This window comes from Oryza sativa, chromosome 10 (assembly GCF_034140825.1).
Source record: "Oryza sativa Japonica Group chromosome 10, ASM3414082v1".
In the NCBI taxonomy this organism is placed as follows: Eukaryota; Viridiplantae; Streptophyta; class Magnoliopsida; order Poales; family Poaceae; genus Oryza; species Oryza sativa.
The window spans coordinates 21,842,375-21,870,225 of record NC_089044.1 but is presented as its reverse complement, the minus strand read 5'-3'; the positions used below and the strand labels follow the sequence as shown (position 1 = coordinate 21,870,225).

Genomic DNA, 27,851 nt, shown 5'->3' with positions numbered 1-27,851 from the left:
TCGTTCTAATTTCTTTAAACTTTCAATTTTGGCGTGGAACTAAACACCGCCATGTGCTAAACTTTGGCTCTCTAAGGGTGTGCTTAGTTCACGTCAAAATTAGAAGTTTAATTGAAATTAGAGTAAATTTCACAAAACTACAGGTATTTTGACCAAAATTATCACAAAACTACATATTTAAGGAGTTGTCTCACAAAACTACATATTTAGCACCAAATTTATCACAAAACTATAGATTTTAGATTAAGTATCATAAAAATGCATATTTAATATTGAACTTATCATAAAACTACAACTTTTGGAGTTTAAATCCCTAGCACCATTGTTATGGTGGAGCTATAAACATAATTACTTTGTGATTAAATTGATTCTAAACTTGTAGTTTTGTAGTAATTTAGTTACTAAATATGTAGTTTTGTGACACTTCATCTTAAATGTGTAGTTTTGTGATACACCGAGTTAAATCTGTAGTTTTGTGATAATTTGGTCATAGTATCTGTAGTTTTGTGAAATTTACTCTTGAAATTAAAACGATATGGCGGAAAAGTTGAAAGTTTATGTTTGTATGAAAGTTTTGATGTGATGGAAAAGTTAGAAGTTTGAAGAAAAAGTTAGAACTAAACCAGGCCCAGTTCTGACTTTTTTATGGCCTAAGTGCTAGTAATGAGAACGATTAATGGAGTCATACATGAGTGACCGTCAACCACTGCGTCGTAACGATATTTCTCATTTTTCCCGTTATTGACGATCTGCAGTTGTTCTTTGACTTGGGGCAACCAATCTTCTCAGCCTTCAAAAAAACAATCTCGTTGACGCCAAACAACGAACCATCCTTTGCCTTGGCTAGCATTTGAATCGGACACAATCAACGGAGGACATGCCATAGTATAGGTATTGGTACTGGTAGGTAGCAGATGGGGCGCACACCCATCCTTGAAGTTGAATGATCGTTGATCCTTTTTTGGCTTGGAGCTGTTGGTTTGGCTTAACTTGGTCACACCGCGCCCACCGCACCGCACCGGGCGCCTCAGCTCCGCTCCCAGTCTCCCACCCGCCCGTGAGCGGCTGCCGCGGCGCGCGTGTGGTTTCCGCGAGCGTTTTTCTCTGGGCGCGGTGGCGAACCGCATGCGCCACAGCGTGTCAAGCGCTGGCTTCGTGGACGCGCGCGCCATGTCGCACGTATCTCTGCAGTTGGGGGGCATGGACAGAGACGGCAAGATGCAGAGCAATGTAGACATGTAGTGTAAGCTAAGGCTTTTTCTTTGACAACAATCACTATAAAGAAATGAACACAAATGTAGGAAAATAATAATAGGGACGTGGCTTCTGAGGTTTGGAAGAAACTCAACATCTATGAACTGGCAACTCAAAGCACAGACATTCTCCACTTTGTTGAGCAAGTCCTGACAGTTACGCCCTCACATCTCAAACCTGGATGGCCAATATGCTTTGGCGCCTGCGCACACAACTTATGGAAAGCACGCAACCATAGAACATTCCAGCAGCGAGATCTTACCACGGCAAATGTGACACATCAAATCAGAGAATGTCTACAATTATAGGGAAATCACATCAAGCCGCAATGTCGACCTCCAATATGCAGATGGATAGACTTACTAGCGTAGCTAGCTTTTCTAGTTCTTCCGTGCTTTCTCCTGTTTTTTGTATTTCTTCTTCTTCTTCTTCTTCTTTCTCCTTCTTATTTTCTCTTCTTCTTCTTCTTCTTTTCTCCTTATTTTCTCTTCTTCCTCCCTCTTTATCCGGTTCTTTTGTATCTCTTTATGTAACACCTTGACTACCATTAATATAATGGTTATAAGGTAGAGTCTCTCTACCTTTTTCAGTCAAAAAAAAATAATAATAGGGATGTCATCCTTTTCCATATTGCTTATAAGAGTATGTATGTGTAGCAGATAAAAGGAAAGACACGTGATAGAAAAAGATGTGAAGTCCTATTAGAAAACTAATAAAAATATATTGTAGGTCTAAATTCCGATCATATTTAACAATTAAAAATCCGAACCGCTGCATAATGTAAGCTAAGGCTAACACTGCTAAGCTCTGTGTTGCTTATGTGTTCTTCCGGTTGACAAACTAAACTGAACTCTGTTTTTCTTCTGTTAAACGTAAACTGAACTTTTTTAGAGAGAGGTACAAAAACTCTTTTTTTTTTCTGGTGCGCAAACATCAGGCACTGGGCCAAGCGCCGAAGGCATGTAAATTGGCAAGTCTAAAGGATAAGGCCTACTATAGTCCAGTCCAGGAGGTCTTGCTGGCCCATAAACAAGCGGGGACTTTGGTATTGGGCTGTTATTGGAATTTTTTGGCCCAATGGACTTGGACAATTCTATCTGTAATTGGGCCATAAAGTGAGTTCATTTAACGTTTTGATCCATGTTTTATGCCTGATTTCCACTTTGTTTTGTTGTTTCTCATGCAAGTTTTGATTCCGCACCGATATTCAGTTTTGCTGAGACATATGGCATTTAATAAAATGCAACTACCAACTCCCATCCTACACATGCGTCATGCGTTTCCAACGTGCCTTGGGGCATTCCCTCGGGACAACATTGTTCACAAACTACAATTCTTTACCCTGTCACCGATGAAAAATATTTCAGCTACATAAAAAAAAAGTCGCACTCCAGTAAACTATGAAAATAGCCTCACTAGCATCGTCACACACTATTGTTATAAAAAAAAAGAGTAGCATCTTTCGCAACGCGGATAATTTTATATAGATAGAAAAATATCACATCACATGTACTAAATTTTATGAAAGAAATATATTTAGTACAACAATTTTGTCCGTATCATGTTTGACAAAACGGTTTCTCTCGACAGGGATGACAACCACAACAAACCACCCACTTGAACACTTGCTCAAGCTATATTAGAAGTAGACTCAACAGCATAACCGTTAAAAAGAGTTGTTTGATCAGTGTCTCGATCGGACGATCCAGATCAAGACTCAAGAGCCACAGTGCATATTCCACTGGTAATATTCGCATATATATATATATATATATATATATATATATATATATATATATATATATATATATATATATATATATATATATATATATATATATATAAAACACAAATTCTGACCCCTCAAAATCCCGAAGACATGTTTACTCAAAAAGGAAAGCGTAGGAGGAAGCTTCCCTGTAGCGCACGCCTAGAACCTTCTCCCCGCGCCCCGCCCCCACACCGACCTGGACTCACTGGCCGCGTCGGTCCACGCGTGGCCCCACCGCTCAGTGACACACTCCACCCACACCCGCACGCAACGCATCTCCGCCGTCCATCGCATCCACCCCGCGTCGCTCCCCGCCGTTAAAAAGTCTCCGCCTCGCAGCCGATTCCTTCCTTCTCCTTCCTCCTCTTCTTCCCCTCTCCCGAAGAAAGAAAAAAAAGGAAAAAAGAAAAGAAAAAGAAAAAAAAAACTCGAGCTCACGCGCACACGCACGCGACGCGACGCGACCCCGAATCGGAGGCGAGGCCGCCGACTCCGAGCGGATCGGGCCGAGGTCGACGGCATGGGCGGCGGAGGAGGCGAGGCCGGGGGCGGCGACGGAGGGGAGTCCTCTCCTGCTGCGGCTGCGGCGGCGGCGGTGGCGGGGGCCGCGGCGCTGCACATCCGGTGCGCGAACGGGTCCAAGTTCACCGTGCGGGCCGACCTCGACGCCACGGTGGGGGCGTTCAAGGAGGTGGTGGCGGGGAGCTGCGACGTGCCGGCGGCGCAGCAGCGCCTGATCTACAAGGGCCGGATCCTCAAGGACGAGCAAACCCTAGAAAGCTATGGTGAGTGTCTAGGACTGTTAGGTAGAGGAGGAGAAAAAAAACCCATCAAATCGTCAGGATTTTTGGTCCGATGGGTTGGAATTGACATGCTACGTGCTCGATTTCAGTCGTGTAGTTGTAAGAAGCCGCGATTTAGCTTTGTCGATGCAATGCCTGTTTATACCTGGGGCTCCTGTTCATGGGGGACAAGGTGCAGCAATCCGCTTCGGTGCCCTATGCATGCTAGCGAAACAGATTCGTCGATATGCTTTGCTTCTCTACACAGTTATTGGTGATTGGGTGATGCGAGTATAGAGTGTGTAGTGTATTAATGATAATGTATACTGCGAACGGAACGGTTACTCTTACGTAGCGTATAAGATGATGAAGAAGCTGAAGGCAGCTCATCTTGTCGCGACTCGAATATAGTTCCAAATGTTATGGACTTATGGGGCCATGTAAGCTACTGCTCGTATTAGTTACGCATACGTTGTTATTATGTCGCAATGTGTGACATCTTAGAATCTTCTTGGAGTTGTAGTGAAAGTTAATTTATTTTCTCATGAAGCATCATATGGGCTTTATTTTTATCTGTGAACTTTGGGTAGAGTGCACTTTATTATTGAATGTAGTTTATGAAGTGCAAATACAAGTAAATACTTCAATTTGTTGTTTGCAATGCAACTGAACAATTTTTCTTAAACACTATTTGGTTAAGTGCACAACCCTGCTATGGAAATGGGTTCACCAAATGTAAAATCATCCTTTTCTTTCCGTTGATTACAAAGTAGTGACCGAGAACAGTAAACCAAACAATTGTTCTGTTTAATGGAACTAAGCAGTGGGCTGTCTTTTGAAAAAAAAGGAAAACGTGAATCTGTTTCTCTAGTGCTACTGTTACAATAAATTAGTACGTTTGCTGATTCGCAGGAAGTGTATATATGTTTGGAACTCGTATTTATGTCAGCTCATGGTTTCATATTTATTTTCAGCGGGTAATGATGCTAACTAATTATTACATTGATTATGATTGTAGCTTCTTGCTATGCAAAAACTTCCATATGAGGAAAACGTTAGTTAGTTAATTGGCCAATCGTGCATGTGTATTTGAGGAAAAGAAGGGAACAACTTTCAAAAGACATGTTCTGAACATCCTTACATGGTGGAATGCTGCTAAATAAATGCGTTGAATCAATGATGCCTTAACAAAAAAGAAAAACATCTTCTGGGAAAATTGTTACCTTTTATGAGAGAGTACCAAGTAATTCTCATGTAATACGAAATATTGGGCACGCTAAGTATGTTAACATGCCATAAATGAGGATTTATGGCATAGTCATCCGATGCACTATCTTCTTTAGTCTCTCACATGTGAATTCTTTAGAAGTTTTCATTTGTAATTCTCTTGTATATGATTACATCAGATATTGGAATATTCTTTGTTTATGTAGATATGCTGGCCCGCTGTTCAAATTTCTGACTTATCAAGCATAATTCTTTTCTTGCTTCTCACACTCCTTATATTTTGTAGGTGTTGAAACAGATCATACCATTCATATGGTGCGTGGCGCTGGTCCCCCAGCCGGATCAGCTGCACCTGCTGCAGCCAGCCCCCAAGCTTCAGCTGCTCCTAGCAGCGGCCCAACAGATGGTCTTGGAAGTTTGTTTCCTGGCCTTGGTGGTACAGGAACTGCTGGTACCAGGCCATCTGGTCTTTTTGGGTCTGGATTTCCAGAATTGGATCAAATGCAGCAGCAGTTAAGCCAAAACCCCAACTTAATGAGGGAAATAATGAATATGCCAATGATGCAGAATCTCATGAATAACCCTGATTTAATTCGTAACATGATCATGAACAATCCTCAAATGCGTGATATCATCGACCGGAATCCAGATCTTGCTCATGTTCTCAATGATCCAAGTGTTCTCCGCCAGACCCTTGAAGCAGCCAGAAACCCTGAAATCATGAGGGAGATGATGCGGAACACAGACAGAGCAATGAGCAACATTGAGTCTTCTCCTGAAGGGTTTAATATGCTCCGACGCATGTATGAAACTGTCCAGGAGCCTTTCCTAAATGCGACAACAATGGGTGGAGAAGGCAACACAGCTCCAAACCCATTCTCAGCTCTTCTTGGAAATCAGGGTTCTAACCAACCAAGGGATCCTGCTACAAATGCTCCAAATACTGGCTCAGAGTCTACAACAGGAACCCCTGCTCCAAACACTAATCCACTTCCAAATCCTTGGAGCTCCAATGGTATGTTCTCAATCCTCTTGTTTATTCTGTTTTTGATAATCTATATATCTATTGTTTTTTCACACTTAAATTGACAGCTGGAGGTGCGCAAGGAGCAACACGGGCAGGTTCTACTGGCAATGCAAGAACCGGTGCCACTGGGGGCCTTGGAGGGTTGGGGTCAGCTGATCTGAGCAGTTTATTTGGTGGTCTTGCCGGTAATACAGGAACTGGTGCTACTGGTGGTCTAGGAGGGTTGGGTTCAGCAGATTTGGGAAGTTTGCTTGGTGGTTCTCCTGATTCTTCTTCCTTGAGCCAGATTTTGCAAAACCCTGTTATGATGCAGATGATGCAGAATATCATGTCTGATCCACAGTCCATGAACCAGGTACGGTATTTCTTAACTTATTTTGTTATATAACTTTGATGATGTTAGAGTCATAACTTCAGATCATTCTGTAATTTAAAATGTCCACAGTTGCTTAACTTCAACCCAAATACACGCAACCTCATGGAATCAAACACTCAGTTGAGGGAAATGTTCCAAAATCCAGAATTTATTCGCCAGCTTACATCCCCAGAAACTATGCAGGTAACATATGTTACGTTTTATGTATGTGGCTAGCTCCATCTCTATCTAGATTAACTTTCCCTTTTTTGGCAGCAATTACTCTCGTTCCAGCAGACATTATTATCACAGCTTGGTCAAAATCAACCTAGGCAGTGAGTAACTCTTGTTCAACAGTACCTGAATTGCATCTAGCTCATTTATACTGTATTTCTTTCATTATGTGTTTGTTAATTATCTTTTGATTTTCTTGATTCAGGGATGGTAGCCAAGGAGGCAATGCGACAGGTATTTTCTCTTGATTGTTTTTTTAATATGCACCATCTAATATCTTTTCTTGTTTTAAGATGGATTAGTATGTCAGGTTTTACATAAGTTTTAGTGCGTACTGAGTTATCTTTTAGTGGTGGTTCGTTCTAGCACCAATAGTTGCCTTTCTTTCACTGCTTGGTTGACCTGTATTAGTTCTTCAAGATTTCCGTTCTTCCATAAGGCCATTACATTATATAAACACATTATGATGATTATTACTAGTGGTTGATTCTTGACACTACCTTATTGTGGTGCATAACATTGGAATTTCTAAATTTGAGTTTCCTTGAAATATTGGAAAAAAAGAAATATCAATGATCGATATGGTGCGACCGTGCGACCAGGCCTCGTTTTGGGGATCGCAAAACAAGGTCTTTGGGGTGATGCGTGACACATGTATGATTTTTTTTCCTTACTTAGAAATGGAAATGGGTTGCCTATGACTGAATGCTGCTTGTGGATTTGATTATTGGAGAATGGATGAGAGCTCCCTACACCTTTAGTCACAACCATAGTTCCATTTAAGTAATCTGTTATGTGTTGAACGTGTCTGAGCTCTTTAGCTGCTTGACTGTGCTATATTGGTATGGAAGAGATTATACGAGTTGTTTGTGTAGTCAACTGTACTGCCTTCTAAATTGTGGAGCAATGTTAGATGTGTAGTGGTAATTCGAGTACTGAGCATTTGATAATTAAATTCTTACAAATGCATTTTTTTTCACCTTTTTGTTAAGTAATGTGGCAAATGCCAATGAAATAAAATGCAGGCATGCGGGGAAATGTTAGCCTCGACACCTTGATGGGCATGCTTAGTGGGCTTGGTGCTGGAGGTGGCATAGGTGTACCCAATACATCCAATGGTTTGTATAGTAACTCTTATCATCTTCCATGTTTTTGTATCATCACTAATTATGGTTTTACACTTGTGATTCAGTTCCACCGGAAGAACTGTATGCAACACAGCTCACTCAGCTCCGAGAGATGGGTTTCATCGACACTGCAGAGAACATCCAGGCGCTAGTCGCAACTGCTGGGAATGTGAATGCTGCGGTGGAGCGTCTTCTTGGCAATCTTGGCCAGTAGCTAAAGCGTACCAGACGCTGCCCATAACGTCACCAACTCCGCTCTTTTGCAAGAGGTTTTTTAGCCCCTCCAAGTTCAAACGCAGCGTCTGTCTACAGTCTCAGGAGAAAATAAAACAAAGAAATCCCACCCCCACCATTAACTTTTCCATACATGGTCGTCATGCCTTTGTTTTTACCGTGTTGTATTTGACTATTTGGGTTGATGTACATACATATGAAATTATCGGATCTTACCGCATAGAATATGGGTCTACCTTTGCAATTGTCGGCTCCCAATCCTCAAGATGTATGTTGATGCCTTCTTGTGTTTTGGGGTATCTTCATAAATCATAACGCAGCCTTGTTCTTCTAGGCATAAGGTAATTAAGGTAGCTGGCCTTGTTCTAGACAAGGCAGCTGCCATGCTAGTGCTGTGTCTTCTCTGTTGGTTGCTCTATCCATTTGACATTTGCACTGCTCTCGGGATTCTATTGGCAAATACATGATAGGTTACTGCACCATTTTTTTTCTTTTCTGGTTAAAGTTCAGAGGCTGTGCTCGATAATGGAGCAGTCAGATTTGACGTGGAAATGTTCATGAATTACTCTGAACGTTTGTGTATGATATTTGCAGAATTGCAGTTCAGTTCATTTCATCTAAAGAGATGTTTGTCCAGGTAACAATGTCAGCTGTGCTGTATGTTTCCATACTGAGTTTCGCATTTTTGTTTCCCGAAGAAGAAAAGCATTGCCCCTCGCATTGATAAACATGACAAAGTTACCAACCTTTTTATTCATGTAAAACATATTTACACAAGTACAGACACACTTATCAACCTGGTACTGCAGTACACAGTGTCTCCCAACTCCGAACTCTCCATCCCTCGCGTATCACCATGTCCGTTGCATGCGTGATGCGCGAGTCTAGCCAGAACTAGACAACGGGATACGACTCGACTCAAGCAGCAAGCCCTTTTTATTTATCAGCTGTGCTGTTTAGCTAAGCAGCTATGAGTACTAAGCATGGCGCACGTACACACGCTTAACCACACGTATAAACACGTCTCGTTGGGCATTTTTGGGCGCATGGATGGATGGATCAGGTGGTGGCCGCGGGAGCGGTGGTGGTGGTGGAGCCGCAGGAGGCGCAGGTGCAGGAGTCGCCGCAGGAGCAGCCGGCCCTCCGGTTCTCCCTCCCCGTCGGCTGCGACTCGCGGCCGCACCTGCACGGGTTGCACCCGCAGTGGTCGCCGCACGAGCACGTCGTGTGGTCGCCGCCGCCGCTCCTCGCCGAAGACGCGCACCTGCACCCACACGCGTGGACATACACTTGAATTGTTCAGTTGGTTTCACGGTCGCCAAGATGCCAAGGGCGACCAGATCGCCGTACCTGCAGCCCGTGCCGCCGGGGCACGGGACGGCGCACCCGCACTTGTCGTCGCACCCCATGGTCGTCGATCCGGCCGGCTCCAACGTACGAAAGATCTACTACCCTGTACAGTGGTAGAGTATTGCCGTTGCAGGGCACGTATAAAGAGCGGGCTTAAGCGGCGGCACACGTCCCGGAGTCATGTGAGGTGACACGCGTACCGTGGACCTGGCAATGCCCGAATGTTCTGGTACGTGGCCTACTCAGAGCATGCATCTGTAAACATACTGATAAATAAGGAGAGAGAGAGAGAGAGGAGCAGCGGACTATAGATTTGTAGCCAGCTGTAGCACGGACTCTAAGACACAGTGTGTGTATGATAAGTGGGACTAGATATTAATAGTGTAGTATATACCTATTATATGAATGAGCTATTGGATTGGCTATAATCGAATTGGAGCTAGTTGGCTATACTATTAAACTTGCTCTCATTTCCGTCGGTATTTATCTTCGCGAAATTGTGGCGTACCCGGACAATTCGGTGCAACTTCTGATCGTGATGGACTCTTAATCTACGTGAATAAATTTTGCGCAATTTATTAAGCTCGTCGTGGTTGAAACAGTAAAGGTTCAAGTAATTCAATTTGATTTAGGAAACAGGAGAAGAGTTAGAATTTTTATCAGAAGTAATTCAAGATGAACTTTTGTAACAAAATAAAGATACTTGGCCAAAATTAGCTCTAGCCCGACGTGCTTGATCAAATTCACCGAAATACACGTCAATCCATGTTCTGAAATCTGATCTTGTACACAATCCGCAGTTCAATATAAGCACCAAAACCTTGTCAGTTTACCGACCAGCTAATATAACCCGTCAAATGAAAATGACTACTTTATTTAGTAAAAAAGTAATTTTGGGCGAAAATTTATATATAATGCGAATTTGGATTTTAATGTAAGAATCTACAAGAGAATTTAATTTTATGAAAGTTGAAGTTGCCATACAAAACAATGTATCTAGTTGGTTTTACAAAAAGTAATTATGGCAAAAGATAACCGGGCAAAGACAATTTGGAGGAATCAAGCAACGTTGTTTTCTAATACAAGACATCATTCAATATTTTCTTTAATATCTCGCTCCCTGTCATACAAAATATTTTCTTTGATATTTTGCTTAAGGGTTTATATCCATAAATATAAAGAAGATTTTGTTTAAATACAGTATTATCGACGGTGGATATCCGTAGACCGGATATAAAGGGTATTGGGGTAGCAAAACAAAAGACAGGGATTATACTGGTTCAAACCCCTTGATAGGTAATAGCCCTAATCCAGTTGGTATGGGATTATATGATGGAAATCACAGATTACAAAGGGAATGATGGAACTCGATGATACCGACGAGACCGTAATCGAGTTGGTTCGACTAGATCACCCGGTGACTTGGCTCCTGTAGCCTCCGGCTTCATAGGATGTGGTGGATGTGTTGGCGGTGATATTCGATGCCTTAGGTCCTGCTCGGGGGTCCCTTTTATACCGCGGGTCAGTCGATCTCCCAGTAGAACTTGGAGATATCAGACCCCACACGATATGGTAACGACCCAGTTCTGTCCGAGTAGGACTCCTTCCATCGGTGGACTCCGTTTCTATTACGTGATAGATTGCCTTAACGTGTACAGAAAACATTCGTGTGCGCGCGGGTATACCATATCAGTATACAACGTATATCCATGGATAGAGGGTATACCTTATCCGTAATCTTGACAAGTATCTTATAGAGTATTGATCAATTTGACATCGTCATAATGTTAGACTTTCTAACATAGCAGACACACAACAACGTGCGGGGTTATATCATTTATAGATTTGATTTGGCCCAACAAAAAGTACCTTAGGTACCGGTACCTCACAGTACCATGAGGTACCGATATCTCGAGATAATTTTTGTTAGGCTGGAGTAAATCTCTATCATCTAACTTTAATCTATGGATCTATGGAACAAACCAGCTAGGCATGGTGGAACACTGTTCCTCGCTACCCTCCGGCGCCGAGTACACGCATTCCAGCTCGCCATGCCGCTTGCTGTAGCAGTACGCCTCCTTCCCGTCGTGCACGTAGTAAATCCGGCTACCGGAATCGCCGCCGGCGCCGCCGCCGCCGCCGCCAAAGGTGGCGTGGTGGTCGTCGAGGAACAGGTCGTAGTTGCCACCGACGTCGTCGCCGGCCACCTCGCGCCAGGCGAGCTTGCCCTCGCCGTCGCGATGATCCTGTCGTCCCAGCTCGAACACGTCGAAGCCCTCCGGCTCCGACGACGACTTGTTGACGCGCACCCTGACGACGAGCAGCTTGCTCGGCAGCGCGACAAGGTGGAGGTAGTCGAGCGACATGACGGTGTCGTCGCCATTGGCGGTGCCGAGCAGCTTGTTCGAGACGTTGCGCGTCCCCGGCGGCGCGTCGACGAGGTCGAGCACCTCGAGCGTGGCGGCGTCGATCACCGCCGTGGTGCCGCCCCTGTCCATGGCGAACACCTTCCCGTCCAGGTAGGCGAACTCGACCAAGTTGTAGACATGCTTGTCGTCGTCGATGGGGTTGTCCAGCTTCGTCCAGGCGGCGTCGCCGGGCCGGCAGAAGACCATGCCCGTGTCCCCAGAACCGGGTGGTACATCATGATCAGCATGCCGTCCGTGCTCGCCGCCGCCGGGACATGGACGGCGAAGCGGAGCAAGTGTGAGAATTGGAGGTCGGATTCGAGGAACATGGAATACCAGAGAAACTTGATCTTGATCCAGAACTGTTCGTCTCCGGTGCCGGCGTGCTCCGTGTCTGGCAGCCGGAAGCTCCGCTTCCACGCCGGGTTCATCCGAACCTCCCAGCGCCGCCGCATCGGCCGGTGCCAGTCGTCGCCGCGCGCCAGGTGGAACCTGCGCTTTACCCGGAAGTTTTTCCGGTGGCGCCTCGCCGTCGTCTTGGCCGGAGCGGGAGCGGGAGCGGGCGCGGGCGCGGGCGCGGCGGAGTGCTCGTACCCGAGGTGCACGACGCGGGACCCGGCGGTGGCGCGGACGGCGTTGAGCCTCGGCAGCGGCGCCGTCGCGCCGGTGGCGAGGTGGGAGAGGCGGCACGACGTGTCGCGGACGTCGACGACGACCGACCACCCGCGCGACAGCGGGAACACGAGCGCGTACTCGTCGCCGGCGCCGCGAGCGGCCGCGGCGGGGAGCAGGAGCCGCGGCGTCTCCGGTACGGCGGCGCGCCATGACCGGCAGACCGAGCGGGACAGGGCGCGGCCGGTGAGCGCGTCGCCGGCCTTGTCGGCGATGAGCTCCATGATCTCGCCGGGGAGATTCGTCCATGCGGACTCCATTGTCTCTTCGTCTTGGTCAGGTTACCGATCGATCGATCGATCGGTGGAAATCGCCGCGACGAGCAAGTTAAAATCGGTCAGATATATATCCGGATGAAAAACCGCGGGAAACAGGATAAGAGTTCAAGTTGATTTATGAAACAGAAGAAGAGTTGGATTTTTATTTTTTATTTTTTATTTGCGGGAAAGAGTTGGATTTTTATTAGAGTAATTTCAAATTGAAGTTATGCGACAGGATAAATTCGGTAAAATAAGCAGTGGTCCGATGCCTTTTACCAAATTCACTGAAACACGGATACCTGTTCTGATCTACTCCTACCAGGACACGATCGCAATTCAGTATAAGCACACAATTACTTATTCTATTGTATCTCACCCTCAAAAATAAGTTGGAGCTTTTGTTTTTTATTCTCTCTTTTACTTTCATTCGCCCTGCTTCAATGAAAAGCAAAGCTCCTACCAATTTTCCAAAAAAAAAAAGAGAAAGAGAAAAAACAAAAATTTTTTGAAGGTAAAAGAGAGAAGTATCTATAGGACTATGGAGTCACAGAATTATCGTACAAGACGATTAATCAGCTGCACTTTATTGCAAACAAACTGAATTAACATCGACAGTAACTAATTATAGTTTATCAACTGAAACAGAGTAGCAGCTGATTTCTGCCAATATTTGTGCACTTAATATGTCATAATTTATTTTTGGGTTTTAAAAGTAACACCATGATGCTGAAAATGAGAAAAATCCATGTCTGGCACTCTCAATGAAAATTATACCTATAATAATAAAATTTTGAAGCTCTTATATTACACCACATCTAAATGTTAAATTCCCTTAGTTGTAAATCACTTATCATTTTAGCTTTGCCTCAAATCAAGTATTATATTACTAACTTTGACTATCAGTTTTTGAAAATTTCTATAGATTATTGTCATAAGGTTCATGCTTTTTTTTAAGGGGAAAACAACACTAGATTGTGCCTTTTCATTGAATATAGCGGAAGGAAAAACAATCCCTAGGGACAAGAAAAGTGAAAAACTTTATACACTTTAAATATTGTACATGGAGGAGCAGAAGGTCCCGCAGATGCTTTACTCCTGCCATCGTCCAAGTCCGCGCCTCTTCCTTTATCTTGACGAAGAGCAAAGATGACGTGGCCTCCTTGTGCTGCAAGATTCGTTGGTTCCTTTACTTCCATATCTCTCAAACTATGAATAGGATAAGGGTGCGCAAACCTCTCCTACGAACCCATGCCGTGTTAGCTAGAGTCTCCCACCAATCTTTGACAGTTTGGGTCATCCCCCAATGCCCAGGGTCGAGCTGCTGGTAAGCCAGCCAGGTGGCTACCATGCTCCATATTCTTTTCATTCTTTTTTTTTCTTCAGCGAGGAAGGTTTGTGTTTTTAAATCACAATGAGAAATGCTTTTATAATATATTCATATATAGTAACATGTTGTTATAATTGTTTGGGTTAGGATAAAACTGAAATGTGTCTTTGACCCAGTAAATTGAAACGAAGGGAATATACTTGAAATTATTCAATAAAAAATATTAAAGTTGATTCAAGAACCAGCGGAATCAGTGTTTATAAAAATCTAAGTGACAATTCAAGATAAGGAAAGTAGTAGGGTAAAATAAGAACTAGCCCAACGTCTTTGACCAAATTCACCGAAACAAAGGCTGATCCATGTTCTGATCTAGCACACAGTTGCTGTTTATCAATACAACCACAAAAGTTTCAAACAAGCTATTACTATATAACCTTTATAACGGTAAATGGTGGACCACTGAAATATATATAAGAAAAGAAATATGTGGATATTTTCCTTCGAAATTATCAAAGTCAAATGGTGGTTCGTGCTTGCTTGAGCCTAGATGCAAATGCAATATAGTCAAATTCAGTTTTTTTTTTAATTTTCAGGTCTGCCGATTCGTTTTTCCTCTGTAATTTTCAGATTTCCCTGATTGAATGAAAAGCAAAGCTCTGCCAAAATTTTTTTTATAAAAAAAAGAGAAGAGGAATGCAAATTAAGCACAGAAAATTATCGCATACTACAAGACGATTAATCAGCTGCACTTTATTGCAACGCACACACAAACTAACATCGACCGTAATTAATGAAGTTTATCAATAGAAACAGAGTATTAGCAGCTGATCAGGAGCAAACGATCTGATCGATCAAAGTAGTCCACCCCTGAGAGCAAGAACGAGGTGCAGCTCGGAGCCATGCCTGAGGTCGCACATCTCGGCGGTCATGTCGTCGGCGAGCTGCCTGCCGCCGTAGATCAGCGTCTGCTGCGGCGGCGGGATCCCCTCCGCCGCCTCCACCTGCTCCTTGATCCTCGCCACCGTCTCCGTCGCCTCGATGCTCACCTCCACCTCCTTCCCCGTCAGCGTCTTCACCTTCACCGTTATCATGCTCATGGCGTCTTCGTCTTCGTCTACCTCTCGATAGCTCGAGTAGATATGAACTTATAGGTGGATGAGCTTGCGTGACCGTAATTAAATACTTCATTCGTTTCATATTATAAATCATTTGATATTTTTTAGTCAAAATTTGTTAAGTTTATAAAAACATTTAGCAACATCTAAAATATCTAAAATATCAAATTAGTTCCATTAATTCTAACAATATATATTTTGATAATATGTTTGTTTTGTGTTGAAAATACTACTATATTTTTCTTCATAAATTTGATTAAACTTAAAAAAATTAACTAAAAAAGTCAAACAACTTATAATACTTCCTTTATCTTATAATATAAAGCGTGGTCAAAGTTGGTACGGTCTCGAAAACTAATATTTAGCTTATAATTTCTCGTATACTATATGGTTTGTAGCAACAAAATTATAACCATAAGAAAGTAAATTTAAATCTCAATCTAATGATATAATATTTAACAAATAAAATTCATTACATATCATACTAAGAATTGGTTAAATATTTTAAAGGTTTAATCTTAAAATACGTGCGCATATTATATTATGAGATGGAGGGAGTATGAAAGTATGAAACAGAACGGATAGAGTAAATTCATACATAAACTCAACTATACAAGCGTAAAATAATAAAAGAGTAAAGTCCATCACCGGTCCCTAAACTTGTACCGCTGTGTCATCCCGGTCCCTAAACTCGCAAATCGACTGTTCAGGTCCTCAAACTTGTTCGACTGTGTCATCCCGGTCCCTAAACTTGCAGAACACTCATTTAGATCCTCCAACTTGTTCAGTTGTGTCATCCCGGTCCCTAAACTTGGATTTGAATATCATCTGGGTCAAATAGGACGGTCTAAAGACTTTATATTTAAAAATAATTCAAAACTTTTTTCATGTGAACTTTAATGAAGACAAACTTTATATTAAAATTGTAGCTCTCGACGCGACCTAAAACTTTGTAGATGAAAAGTTTTTGAATTAAAACTGTTTAGGGTCCCAAAATATTGGTGCATGTTTATAGATTTTGAAATTTTAATTTTAAAATTACATTTTGGGACAAAAAAATGACTTAAAATAAAAAAAATTCAACTACGTCGCCAGCCGAATTCACACACGGTCAAGCCAATCCTTCGCTAGTAAGTATTCAAACGTGGCCTCCCGCCACTCAAATTCATCTTGGCCGCCCTCTCACAGCCTCTGCTGCCCCAGCCATATCCAAAGATCGAGCTCATCCATGGCGATGACGGTGTCCGAGCTCATCCGCTCCTCCTAGCCCTATAAATAGGACCCCAATCCCTTCCTTGTCCATCATCGATCATCAACACCAATAGCCCCACAACCCCAAAGCTCTGCTTCACCAATCCATCTCATCAACCACCATCACCCGTCGGTCGAACACCTTGTGCGCGATCGACTCCACACCCCTCCATCCATCCTCCACCCTAAATACCCCTTAGAACACCTTATATCAACTATGTTCTAGTATATTAGACCCTAACCGAAGTCCTGCATCGAGTTTTACCTCGCCGCACCAAGCTGAGCACCGCCGCCCCCGCGTTGCTCTGTTCTTCGCCGCCGAGAAGTTTTTCCGGCCGCAATCCTTCATCTCGGCATATCTCGGTGAGTTCTTCCGTTTCAACCATCTACGTACTCCCTAGATTCCATTTTAGCAATCCCTTTGCACTACCATGACACCCTTTGGGCTGCCGACGTGAGCACGGCCGCCGCCAAGGGAGGTGCTCGTCGGCAAGTATTCTCCGCGCCTTGCCAAAGGTCGGCAAGCTGTCGGAATCCATCTAGGCACTCCGTAGATTCTCTAGAATCCCTCTCCGAGCCATGTCTAACTCACACCATCCCAATCGCCTTCATGGCTTAACTATGTCACCGCCGCCCTAGCCGCTAGGCCGTCCACATATCAAATTAACCCCTCCGCCGCCGCTCGCTGTCGCCGGAGAACCCTAGCTCCCTCCCCTCCTTGGCCGCAACCCCTTTTTCCCTCCATCGCTGCCGCAATCGCCAACCCTAGCGCCGCTGGCCGCTTTTGGGGAACGGCCGGAGGTAGAAGAAGAGAAGAGAGAGAGAGAGAGAGAGAGACTGACAAGTGGGACCCGCACACAGTGCCATTTCACTTTTATTTGATTTTCAAACTTTAGAAGCCCATATCTTTTAAAATATAGATCCAATTCCAGTGAAACTTGGACCAATATTCTTCTAAAATCATTCTCTATCTTTTAAGCCCCTTTTTGCTATTTTTGCATTTTATTTTATTTTCTCTATTTTTCTTATTTTTTGGATTTAATTTGAATTCCTTTTGGATTTGAATTTTATATGTCTAACCCTAGGTCTTGAGGATTCTTCTGACTCAATAGATAATATCAATCAATCTCAGGACATCGAGCAAGGCAAGTTACCATATACCTTTTGATCATTTAATCCTATATTTTACAAATTATTTATTTATAGCCTTCTATTCAATATTCTATTTTATATGCATAATTCAACCATAGAAACCCAGATAATTTAGTATCGCTTATTTTGCTTACAATCTGGTTAAAATACCTTATACTTAGATTGGGACAGTACGTAAGATTTGGTTGATTTTCGGGTGGCTACTACTGTCTCGATCGATATAAGTTTTACTAGGTACTTATGTCGAACGAACGGGTACGACCGCAGTTTCTAAAATGGGGACAGGCCTAGTTATTATGTTAATTAGCAATATGGCACCTCTGTATAGTGGTTCTTATTTAAGTCCTCGCGCAGGAGGCAACTATTGCTGCGAAGGGCAACTTTAACCATTACCATGTACAGGTAAATGGTTTGTGATACTCGAGTATAAACTATATGGTATATTTCTAAACCCTGATCGAGATGATGTGGTGTCATACGATCAGTTCCCCTTAAATACCTCGGGAACGCCAGAACTCTTCTTGCTGCTGTTAACAATACGTTCAGAGCATATGAGGATATAAGTTCATGGAACAGGTGCCACAATTGTTAATGACTTAATACTGGGCCATGACTAAAGCCGATGATTATCAGCAAGTCGTGGACTGCGGGTAAAGCATACATCTGCTGCAGTAGAATATCTTTGAAACTATTCGAATAGCCGTACTCATGGAGTTGAGTACCGGGACTCATATGGTACCCTGGTTAGAAATCTAAAGTCTATATGTTTATAAATTCCTGCTGTAATTCTTCCAGATTGTTTATTACTGCTTTTTGCAAAGAACCCCACTATATGCCAATGCATAACATATTTTCATGATAACTTGCTGAGTATTGCGAATACTCATTCTTGCTCTCATAACCCTTTTTTCAGATTTGGGTCAAGAGGACCCCTATGACTATTACTACGATGACCTCGATAATTTAGAAAACCCCTAAAGGTTATACCTTCCTAGTCAGAATGTACTAAAACTTCCGCTGTGTAATATTAGTACTTATGTCTAATTAGGTAAGTACCTACCCTTGTAAAACCCCTAGCGTTGTAAACTTTAACGTATGCAATGAAGAACTGGTTATATTGTATATATCAATATCTACTGATCCAGGGATTGATACATTAATTAGAGTTGGATCCAAGTAATTAGTTTTGAGCTCCGACAGGGTGGCGATGCGCCGAAAGTGTTGTTGAACTATTGTTGTTTGATTACACAGGTTTGGGTCGTATTTATACCCGAGATATAAAATATGTCCTTGCCGGACACGACTCTTATCTCTAACAAACTCTAAGATACCATAAGTCTTTGCGGCAGATTTTTGCCCAAACATATCTCTAAGAAAATTACACAACATATCCTAATTAATAGATACAACTGCCTTTCTAAGAGTTTATCTCTATCGTGGCAATCTTTTTGAAGTACGTAGATCGATTCTAGAAGCAATCTCAGAACCATCTTCATCAGAATCGGCTGTATCGGTTGTATCAGCTATATCGGCTGTCCCCTGTTCGATCCATCTCAGCCGATGCAGACTCCAGCCGATGTCGTCGCAACCGATGCATACTCTGTTCTTCGAATCTAACTCTTCGCCAAATCCACTTCGATTCTAAAGCCGAACCTGGCTCATGATTTACTAAATTTGGTCGTTAACAGTATGTTACATAAACCGTAGGGGCGGATCACAGTACATATACTGTTGTCATCTGACCCCGATGACACCCAGCCAATATAAGCTAATGCTCAATATTTTACCACAAGTGCAATATAAGGTACGTCAGCCAAAGAGCAGGTGCTAGAGCAGTAAAACTGTTCGCTTGGTTGTTGATGTGTTAATTATGGGCTAATGGTGTATAACGTGCGGCCTACCAAGCATAATAAAATCCATTAGCAGTACAAATAAGCAACTACTAGTACTGATCTTTGCATGAGGAAACAAAAATCTCTCTTATCCTAATCTAATTAGCATTACAAATAAACAAATATCTTTCAACGAAAAAAGAACTACTATATACATGGATCGACCCACATCATGTTTGATTAATGTGCCTAAGTAGAAAAGAAAATGAATTTTTTAAATACAACCAATTCTCAACCATATATATGCACATTTGCGTTGTACTATATAACAAATAACTATGCGATTTTAGAACCTATGCTCACAGATAGGGATGCAAGTGGCGGCAAGCGAGTTTTTCTCGCCCGCTTATCCCACTTCTAATTCAATTTTTCTCTAAATTTTGTGTTACTATATGAGAAATTAATGAACTAGCAAGCAAGTTTTTATATGGGTAATAGGACTGTACACCTGCATCCCTTCTCATAGATAGGCTATGGACTATATATGCAGTCAACTCCATACATTATATAAGGTACATTCTATTTGCTTAGCGCTAAATCATAAAAGTTAAAAGTTAAAAGTTGATAACTTTGAATGGCCAAATAATGTTAGCATTATCGGGCATCATTTTTTTACTCATATTGAAAACAAATCTAGAGTTAAATTAGCATTAAGAAATACTCCTATGTCTCTTGTCCTTCTTCTGTAAAAATATATGATAAGAACATTGGAATCCTGACTCCGCCCCTGCATAAACCCATCAAAGGTAGGAATACTTCTAGGAGATAGATATGGGGAAACTATTCTAATCTGTCGAGGGGATGTTCTCTCGTTTGCTCAAAAACCATCTAAACGGTTATGAAAAATTCTGGAAAAATTTGACAACATTCATACAAAACATATATACAACTTCACAAAATCTTAAGTCCAAACTCAACTCACACGTCGAGATATAAAAAAGACAAATTCAGCGTATGAATAGTAGTGTACTGTTTATATCTAAATTTGTCTTTTTTGTTTCTCGATGTGTAGATCGAATTTGATCATGAATTTTGGTGGACTAGTAGGTATCATTATACTCTACATTGTCAATTTTTTTAGAATTTTTCACAACTATTTGCATCGAATTTAGAAGAAAAAGGTACAGAGGGGATATCCCCTCGAGGGATTAGAATCCACTATGCCCAACCGGAACTCTAGTCATCCGATTTCCAATCAAAATCGTCTAAACCTTCATTAGGAGGGGCAAGCGGGTGAGCGGTAGAGTTTACCTTAAACGAGACGAAGTTTCCTTTTTTACCATGCTATCTGACAGGGGCGGAACTGGGCCTAGGGCAGCTTGGGCCCAAGTCCTACTCGTGCAAAAATTTTTAGTGGACTAGTACCCATATATTTTCCAGATTTTCCGAAATCCCATGGCCCAGCCCTACTCGTCTGGCCCAGCCCCACACATAGACTTTCACAGCCCCTGGTGGCCAGCCCATTAGGCAGCCCATCACAGGTCACAGCCCAAAAAAAGCCAACCCTACCCTCCCGCATCCTCTCCTCTTCCCCTGCCACCCATCACGATTCACACGCATCACAGAGGAGCGTTGCATCACGCCGCTCGTCCTCTCCTCTCCTCTCTCCTCACCAGATAACAGCAGCGGCGCCGATGCACATCGGCGGAAGGGGGCGTCCCCGGCGCGCATCGGCGACGAGCCAGCGACGGCGGTGCGTCTCCGCAGCGGCGTCCGCGCGCATCGGCCGCGACAGCGGGCGCACATAGGCGGTGAGCCGGCGATGGCCCGACGACAGCAGCCAACAGCCGGCGGCACTTCACCTTCCTGGCTTCCTCAGCCACGGGCCCACGGCGAGCCAGCGGCCGACGACAGCAGCCAGAAAATCTTGGTTCCCAAAATCCAATTGAGTCTCCTCTCTAATCTTGGATCTGCATTCTTATTTTGCATTTGATAGTAATTAGTCAATTAGAAATTGGTTTGATTTCCTGGATGAAGAGGTGCTAAACATTAATATCATTTCTGTCCACCCAACCCCAGAAACAACAGAAACTGATTGAGTACATCACAACACTAGAAACAGCCGGAACTGAGGATAGTAACAATGGGCAAAATAATGTTGTGCTTGCTCCAAATGTGATTGTTGTTGACCGGGCTGCTCACACCAATTGAACAATTGGATGTAAACATTAGGTAGAAGGGATTATTTGTTTGTACAGTCCTTAGAGACCAACTTGACACATTTATTTGTGACATGAGATTTGATTTGGATTTCTCAAGCTGCTCTTACCTTGGTAACCTTGTTGTAAAGATGGTAAAAAGTGATAGTCACAAGTTTTTCCAATGGGTTATCTCTTAATTGAATTAGGCTTGATTTTGCTCTGTTATTTCAGTCTTGCAGTTTTTTTTATCTGTACTTTGTACTTCAGCGTATGAATTATCATGGATAGTTCCTTCAATTTGAGCCCTAGGCGTCGTGAGATCCTGGCTCCGCCACTGCAAGTCTCTGTTGTCCTCTTTGCTCTCCGGACCAGGGACGCTGCCAAAAAGGAATTCAAATTGCTCGCCAACGTCTCCAAGCTGTAGATGGGCCATAAGCAACCAAGCAAAGGTAAGGAGCTCCCCGCCTTTGCTCAGCTGCGCTGCGTGCATGTTTGCCTTGGACTTGCCTGCAGAGTAGATGAGAAGCATCGCCCACATGTCTCTGATCTCCTCTAATGTCTTTATGCCCATATCTGCAGGTTCTTGAATTTGCAGCCGATCTCTCGCCCTTTTTAGGGTTCTATTCTTGTAGTGGTCATTTCTGTAAGTAATGCTGCCAAGAAAGAATTTCAAGGTAGGTTCAGCAGTGCCACTGACCGGCAACATTTCAGGGTGTCTCACCAAAAGGTAGAGCATGTAGTTGGATAGTTTCCGGCACACACTGGCCAATACCTCATGAAGATAATAGTTCGATAGGTGCACCTCTGTAAATATATGAAAGTACACAATAGCATAGCCAAAATTCATATGAGTCCAGTAGTAACTTTTTCAGCGGACCAAGATTTGGCCAGCGTTGATCATCCGTGCTTGCAGGTCCAAATGGACTATAATTATAGATCAAGTGTATGACACATTGCATGATCTCCTTATCCACCGTAACATACTTGGTGTCTAACAGCTTGCTCATCCACAAGGACGTTCCTGCTTCCTCTCCAGCGCCAACTAGGCTCCCCATCTTCCTTATTACTTTTTTCACTAGCTTGGACAGCCTTGACTCGTCACAACCCAAGTAGCTCAGAAAATTGTACTGCCCCATGGAATTAGACCACAACGGCCTTTCCTTCGGCCATCCACTATTGCTGGAGAAAAGAAATTCAGAAATGTGATTAACTCCATTGCATTTCTTAGCCTTGGACCATGCCCAGGTCCATGGTGACATAATAAAGGTAAATACTCCACAAACTTCCAGAAGAAAGCTTCCAGCAAATAACACATAAGTCACTGTAACATCTGCTCCACTATATCTCTTTGTGTTGCTTATTACTTGAAAGATAATGAAAGCAACTACTAGAGATACCTGGGATACACACCGGAGAATTATGCCCCTCCTTGTCCTAAGCACCAAAGCCTTAGTATACAGATCATCATACATCAGACACAACTCTATCTCCAATAACTTGGGCAAATGCACTTCATTAATTTTTGATGTCAATACTTCCCGATGATCTTGTTCCATCTGGTGCAAGGTATGTCCTGCAAAGAGCTCTCGAATGCCTGGCACTGAGTGCAAGACAAAAGAAACAAGGCCAAAATAGTCAACCTCGTCTCCATCTACTTTTGGAAAACTTGCCTTGTCTTCACTGCATGAGTGCCAATGTTCTCTCTCCATACTTGATGATGCCAGCAACAAATAAAAAGATGCCAGGAATTAGGATATGTACATTATGGCGATCCACTGACTTCCAAAAGACATATAGGGTCAAAGCAACTTGGACTCCCAGATTTAACAAATGTCTCAGCCACATGTTGTTATCCTCAATGGCAAATGCAGTGATAGTATCCTGCCCACCAAGATGCATGAGAAGGAATGGTGCCCAAAGGAAAGACAGTGGGTGAACCTCCCTCAATGTGCTCCCTCCAATGATGACATCTTGGTGTCGTGAGAGATAACCAAGGGCATAAAGTGCTACCATATCTGCCCCCAAGTATGCTATCCACAGGCAAAACCTAACTAGTGCCTTGGTGCTACACCGCCGCAAGCCTCCGCTGAAGAATAGCAGCATCTGCAGTGTGAAGCTAAGGAGCATTAGCAACTGGATTTCCCAGTCACTCCAGAGTTGCACCACGCTCTCCATTTTCTCGTGTGTGTGTGTTTGATTTTCCAAATTAAAGTCTTCTCCCCCTGCGGATGACCGTTCATGGGAAGAAATATATTTCATTGTGATAGAGACAAAAATAACAAATCTTAATTTTTTACTTAAACAACAATATATTCTTGAATCAATACTAAAAATCATAAGTTTAGAGACCCCAACAAAAAGAAACGAGTGCTGGAATTTTTCAAGGAAAAAACTCATTTGGACCTTAATGATTGTGTATTTGTTGTATTGGATTTGCTAGTTTTCAGTATCTATCTTAAATACTCCATCCGTCTTATATTATAAGTCGTTTGACTTTTTTCTAGTCAAACTCTGTTATATTTAACTAAATTTATAGAAAAATTTAGCAACATCTAAAATATCGAATTAGTTTCATTAAATTTAATTAACATTGAATGTATTTTAATAATGTATTTGTTTTATGTTGAAAATACTACTATATTTTTCTACAAACTTGATCAAATTTAAAGAAGTTTAACTAAGAAAAAAGTCAAATGACTTATATAATATAAACTGGAGGGAGTATTAAGCAACGGTAGCCTCGCAAGTTTTCATGAAACAGCACCACATGCCATACAACCTGAGCTATCTATGCACACGTTTCTCATCATTAGTCTGTTCTCACTAAATTTTACCGAATGGAAATTAAACAAGGCATGATATTCTTCCATAAGAAGGAGTAATATATCCGGCCACGCGCTCACCATACATGACATCATATGAGAAAAGGCTTTACACACGGAGGTGGATATCGAGCTGGCTCGTGCGTTATTTTAACAAGCTAAAAGGCCGACTCGGTTATGCTTGTTTGCAAGCTCGAGCTAAACCAGAAAAAAAAAGAACAGATGCATAATTTATTAAGATGGGGGTAAGATGATACATTAAAAAAAACTTGTAGAATAAGAGCAGAATAAGAATGGAAAGAAAAACAACGAATCCGTATGATGATACATTAAAAAAACTGCTGGAAATGAGAGGCTCTTATATCAAAATTTATTAAGGCTGTGTTTAGTTCACGCTAAAATTAGAAGTTTGGTTGAAATTGAAACGATGTGATGGAAAAGTTGGAAGTTTGTGTGTGTGGGAAAGTTTTGATGTGATGAAAAAGTTGAAAGTTTGAAGAATAACTTTGGATCTAAACACAGTCTCGAGTTGGATAGCACTCATCTGGCCGAGAACCCCTAGGGCTTTCTCATGATGAAACATTGATATTGATTGATTACTACAAAAGTCCAACCAACCGGCCAGAACGCCGGATTAACCCAGTATTACAACAAAAATTCAAGGAACATTCCTGATCTGAAAAGGCAAATGAGGGTCGACAAAACATGTGAGAAATAATTATCTTGGAAGAAAGGATGGATAGATGTTGGTCTGGATGGTCTCGTTCACAAGCTTTTGCTTCTTCGGTGGTTAGGTAGGCAGTTGGTCGTCGGGGCCTGAAACTTGGTGCCTTTATTATGGGGGCCCAATAGCCCAAGTGCCAATATGACAGGAGGAGGCTACCCATCAAACGCCGCACAGCCCTTACTAGCAGTGCACCTAGCACTACATGCAAAGCGCAAGTGCATGCAGCCGCATGTGCTAGCCTGTGTATGCAGCATGCACGGCTAATAGTAGTGTATTATAATGTATACATATATTTTTATTATTTGAACTCTTTTCTCTTAAAATATATATTTGATCTGTGATTTGATTGCATCATTGGATTTGTTATAATAAAATCTTTATAACAAGATTTCACATGGCTATATTTTGATTAAAAAAAACTACTAAAACATCATGAAATGCTTATTGCAACAACAGGTAGTACCATATGCGACATTTCAAAAACCCATTGCAACAAAAGAAACTTTAAAGTGCAACATAGTCCAATTCTAATTGAAACATTTGTTTCTCATTGAGTGAAATACTGAATTTTAACAGTTGAAACATATATATTTTATTTGTCAGAATATAATCATGTGAGATCTCATTGTAAATTTAATAACAACAAATACACCACAATAATCGGATCATGAATCGCAAAATTAGTTTTGAAGAAAAAATGGTTTTAAATATCATATCTCAATTTGCGCGTTCATATATACTTGCATGCAAGTTGTGCATGCATGCGGCCGAGGAAAAGTAATGAGGAAAGAGAAATCAGGAAAAACACTAGGAAAGATGAATCAACTTTAGACTAGTATAGAGGAGGAAGTTGGCGTCCGATGTTTGTCTTCCCGTCGGACGCACGACACGAAGCATTTTCCAATATGACAGGGCCAAACCCCTAAAAAAAAAGTAAAACCATTGATGGATATGTCTCTCTCTAGACGCTGCACTCTCACTCACGTGAGTCCTTGATCTTTTTTTTTTCAAGGGGAAGACGGGCAGGAGCTCTGCCAATTGCATAATTGAGTCCTCGATCTAGCTGGCTCGTTAAATGAGCTGAAATTAATCCTAGTTCAGCGCGCGTTAACAAATCCAAAAGAGCTGAGTCACACCGGCCTAAATTAGGCATGAGCCGAGCGAGCTAATGAGTCACGAGATTTTTCGTCCAGCTTTACCTTTATATGCACATTCTTATAACATTTAGCGCTTATTAATGCAAAGTCAATATTTGTGCTAGGAATTATGTCTACGTGCCAAAAATTAGTATACCTGAACACGTATATTAATGTGAAGGGCATAAACAGAATCAAACTAACAAAGGGACTTGTACCACTCTCTGTACGAGAATTTGGTTATATACCTGTTAATTTTATGGGAGAAAAAACGAACTGCAAGAGAAGTGATAATACCTGTTAATTGGCTCGTGGACGGTTAGCTAGGCAGTTTAATTAGTATGATGATGATGCTGATTAAGATCGTCAATAGGGTGCCATCCTCGGGAGCTTCATCGTTTCTTTAAGACCATAAAACAATATTCCGTTAGCTTGCTTAGCATCAGCAAAAATCGCTAAACTGCTACACCAGCAAGAAAATATTTCACAGGTAAAAATACTATATATTCTATATATATATATATATATAGATATAGCACTTCTTCCACTACAGTACTCCATTCCTAGATGCACGGAGAAGAATTAGTACTGCACTTAACAAATTGAGATATCTTTATTTCAAAATAATTTCCCAGTCCTAAAAGAACTCATTTCTGGAAGGGAAAAAAAAACTGAAATATAATATTCACACCTACCTTGTGAACACGAGTGCTTCGGCTAACTGTCACGAAAAAGAAAATCCTCAGGAATGGCGTCAATTTCCTAACGAGTGTTTTCGTGTGTGCTTCTAAGTTGTTCAACACATGCCTTCCCTTCCCTCTTGTAGGAGCAGAAGAGTAGCAGCCAATGCAAGTATAGCATTAGTAGAGAGAAGCCTTAAAGTAGAGAAATGCTGTGCTTTGAATAATGCATTTCTTGCTAGAAGAGCAAAGAGTGACGAGATGCTTTTCTTCCGCACATGATCGCCTATCTCCCATCCCCTCGAATCATCTCTTGCAATGATTAAATGAAAATATGATATGACGTCATATACTCATATTAAATGGAAGAAAAATGATGAAACTCGATTCTACATGAGTTGATTTTTACACGATATCCAAGATATGATGAGAGTAGTAGAATATGCATTGGAAGAGTTGGGTATGATAATGATACTACTTGCAAGATGACATGGATGATATAGATATTGCTCCGCCCATCCTAAAATATTTCTAGCCTGTCTGACTGAAAACTAATATTACCACATATATTTTTTCTACTAAGACGACTAAACTTAGTTTTGTCACGTTTTGTGACAAACAAAATGACAAACTAAGCTTAGGCAAAGTTAGAAAAGAAAATAGTGTTTATGGCATGTGAGCCAGTTGGCTAAGAGTTATGCAAAATAGAGTTGTGGCAGAAACTAAACATTGTCTATGAAAACTGGCTTACTTAAGGTTAGGTGTGACAAATTTAGTTACCAATCAAACAGCCATTCGTCCTCAAATATAATCATTTGGCAAAATCTCTTATAAGACACTTTAGAATATGTGGCATTTGCTATAAGACACTCCAACTTTTTTGTTCTTTAGTATAGGACACTTGTTG

General features: G+C 42.0%; 4 protein-coding genes across 4 annotated transcripts; 1 reads left to right on the top strand and 3 right to left on the bottom strand.

The window, feature by feature from the left end:
• The first annotated feature begins 3,455 nt into the window (after nt 1–3,455).
• Nucleotides 3,456–8,493, top strand: LOC4349264 (ubiquitin domain-containing protein DSK2a). Its single transcript, XM_015758737.3, has 8 exons — nt 3,456–3,810; nt 5,321–6,049; nt 6,127–6,416; nt 6,507–6,620; nt 6,693–6,751; nt 6,856–6,884; nt 7,676–7,768; nt 7,843–8,493. The coding sequence occupies exons 1-8, from the start codon at nt 3,546–3,548 to the stop codon at nt 7,989–7,991; spliced, it is 1,728 nt and encodes a 575-aa protein (XP_015614223.1). The 5' UTR covers nt 3,456–3,545; the 3' UTR covers nt 7,992–8,493.
• Nucleotides 8,494–8,731: 238 nt separating this feature from the next.
• On the bottom strand, nt 8,732–9,477 carry LOC4349263 (class II metallothionein-like protein 1A). The gene is made up of 2 exons (NM_001404300.1): nt 9,362–9,477; nt 8,732–9,275 (listed from the first exon to the last, which is right to left on the bottom strand). The coding sequence occupies exons 1-2, from the start codon at nt 9,418–9,420 to the stop codon at nt 9,071–9,073; spliced, it is 264 nt and encodes an 87-aa protein (NP_001391229.1). The 5' UTR covers nt 9,421–9,477; the 3' UTR covers nt 8,732–9,070.
• A 5,273-nt stretch (nt 9,478–14,750) lies between these two features.
• On the bottom strand, nt 14,751–15,144 carry LOC107276415 (uncharacterized). The gene has a single exon (XM_015758247.3). It carries the CDS (start codon nt 15,123–15,125, stop codon nt 14,880–14,882), a length of 246 nt encoding a protein of 81 aa, XP_015613733.1. The 5' UTR covers nt 15,126–15,144; the 3' UTR covers nt 14,751–14,879.
• Nucleotides 15,145–20,996: 5,852 nt separating this feature from the next.
• Nucleotides 20,997–27,081, bottom strand: LOC107278996 (uncharacterized). Its single transcript, XM_026020659.2, has 5 exons — nt 26,960–27,081; nt 26,562–26,665; nt 23,261–23,801; nt 22,564–22,758; nt 20,997–22,445 (listed from the first exon to the last, which is right to left on the bottom strand). The coding sequence occupies exons 3-5, from the start codon at nt 23,752–23,754 to the stop codon at nt 21,782–21,784; spliced, it is 1,353 nt and encodes a 450-aa protein (XP_025876444.1). The 5' UTR covers nt 23,755–23,801; nt 26,562–26,665; nt 26,960–27,081; the 3' UTR covers nt 20,997–21,781.
• Between the last annotated feature and the right edge of the window lie 770 nt (nt 27,082–27,851).

Excerpts from the sequence above, each read along its gene's own strand:
- LOC4349264 (XM_015758737.3), top strand. The coding sequence starts at position 3,546 with ATGGGCGGCGGAGGAGGCGAGGCCGGGGGCGGCGACGGAGGGGAGTCC. Across the intron at positions 6,417-6,506 it reads ATCCACAGTCCATGAACCAG|TTGCTTAACTTCAACCCAAA; the intron begins GTACGGTATTTC and ends AAATGTCCACAG. Across the intron at positions 6,885-7,675 it reads CCAAGGAGGCAATGCGACAG|GCATGCGGGGAAATGTTAGC; the intron begins GTATTTTCTCTT and ends AATAAAATGCAG.
- LOC4349263 (NM_001404300.1), bottom strand. The coding sequence starts at position 9,420 with ATGGGGTGCGACGACAAGTGCGGGTGCGCCGTCCCGTGCCCCGGCGGC. Across the intron at positions 9,276-9,361 it reads CCCGGCGGCACGGGCTGCAG|GTGCGCGTCTTCGGCGAGGA; the intron begins GTACGGCGATCT and ends GTGTGGGTGCAG.
- LOC107276415 (XM_015758247.3), bottom strand. The coding sequence starts at position 15,125 with ATGAGCATGATAACGGTGAAGGTGAAGACGCTGACGGGGAAGGAGGTG.
- LOC107278996 (XM_026020659.2), bottom strand. The coding sequence starts at position 23,754 with ATGGAGAGCGTGGTGCAACTCTGGAGTGACTGGGAAATCCAGTTGCTA. Across the intron at positions 22,759-23,260 it reads AGAACATTGGCACTCATGCA|CAATAGTGGATGGCCGAAGG; the intron begins GTGAAGACAAGG and ends TCTTTTCTCCAG. Across the intron at positions 22,446-22,563 it reads AGCAAGCTGTTAGACACCAA|AAGTTACTACTGGACTCATA; the intron begins GTATGTTACGGT and ends GGTCCGCTGAAA.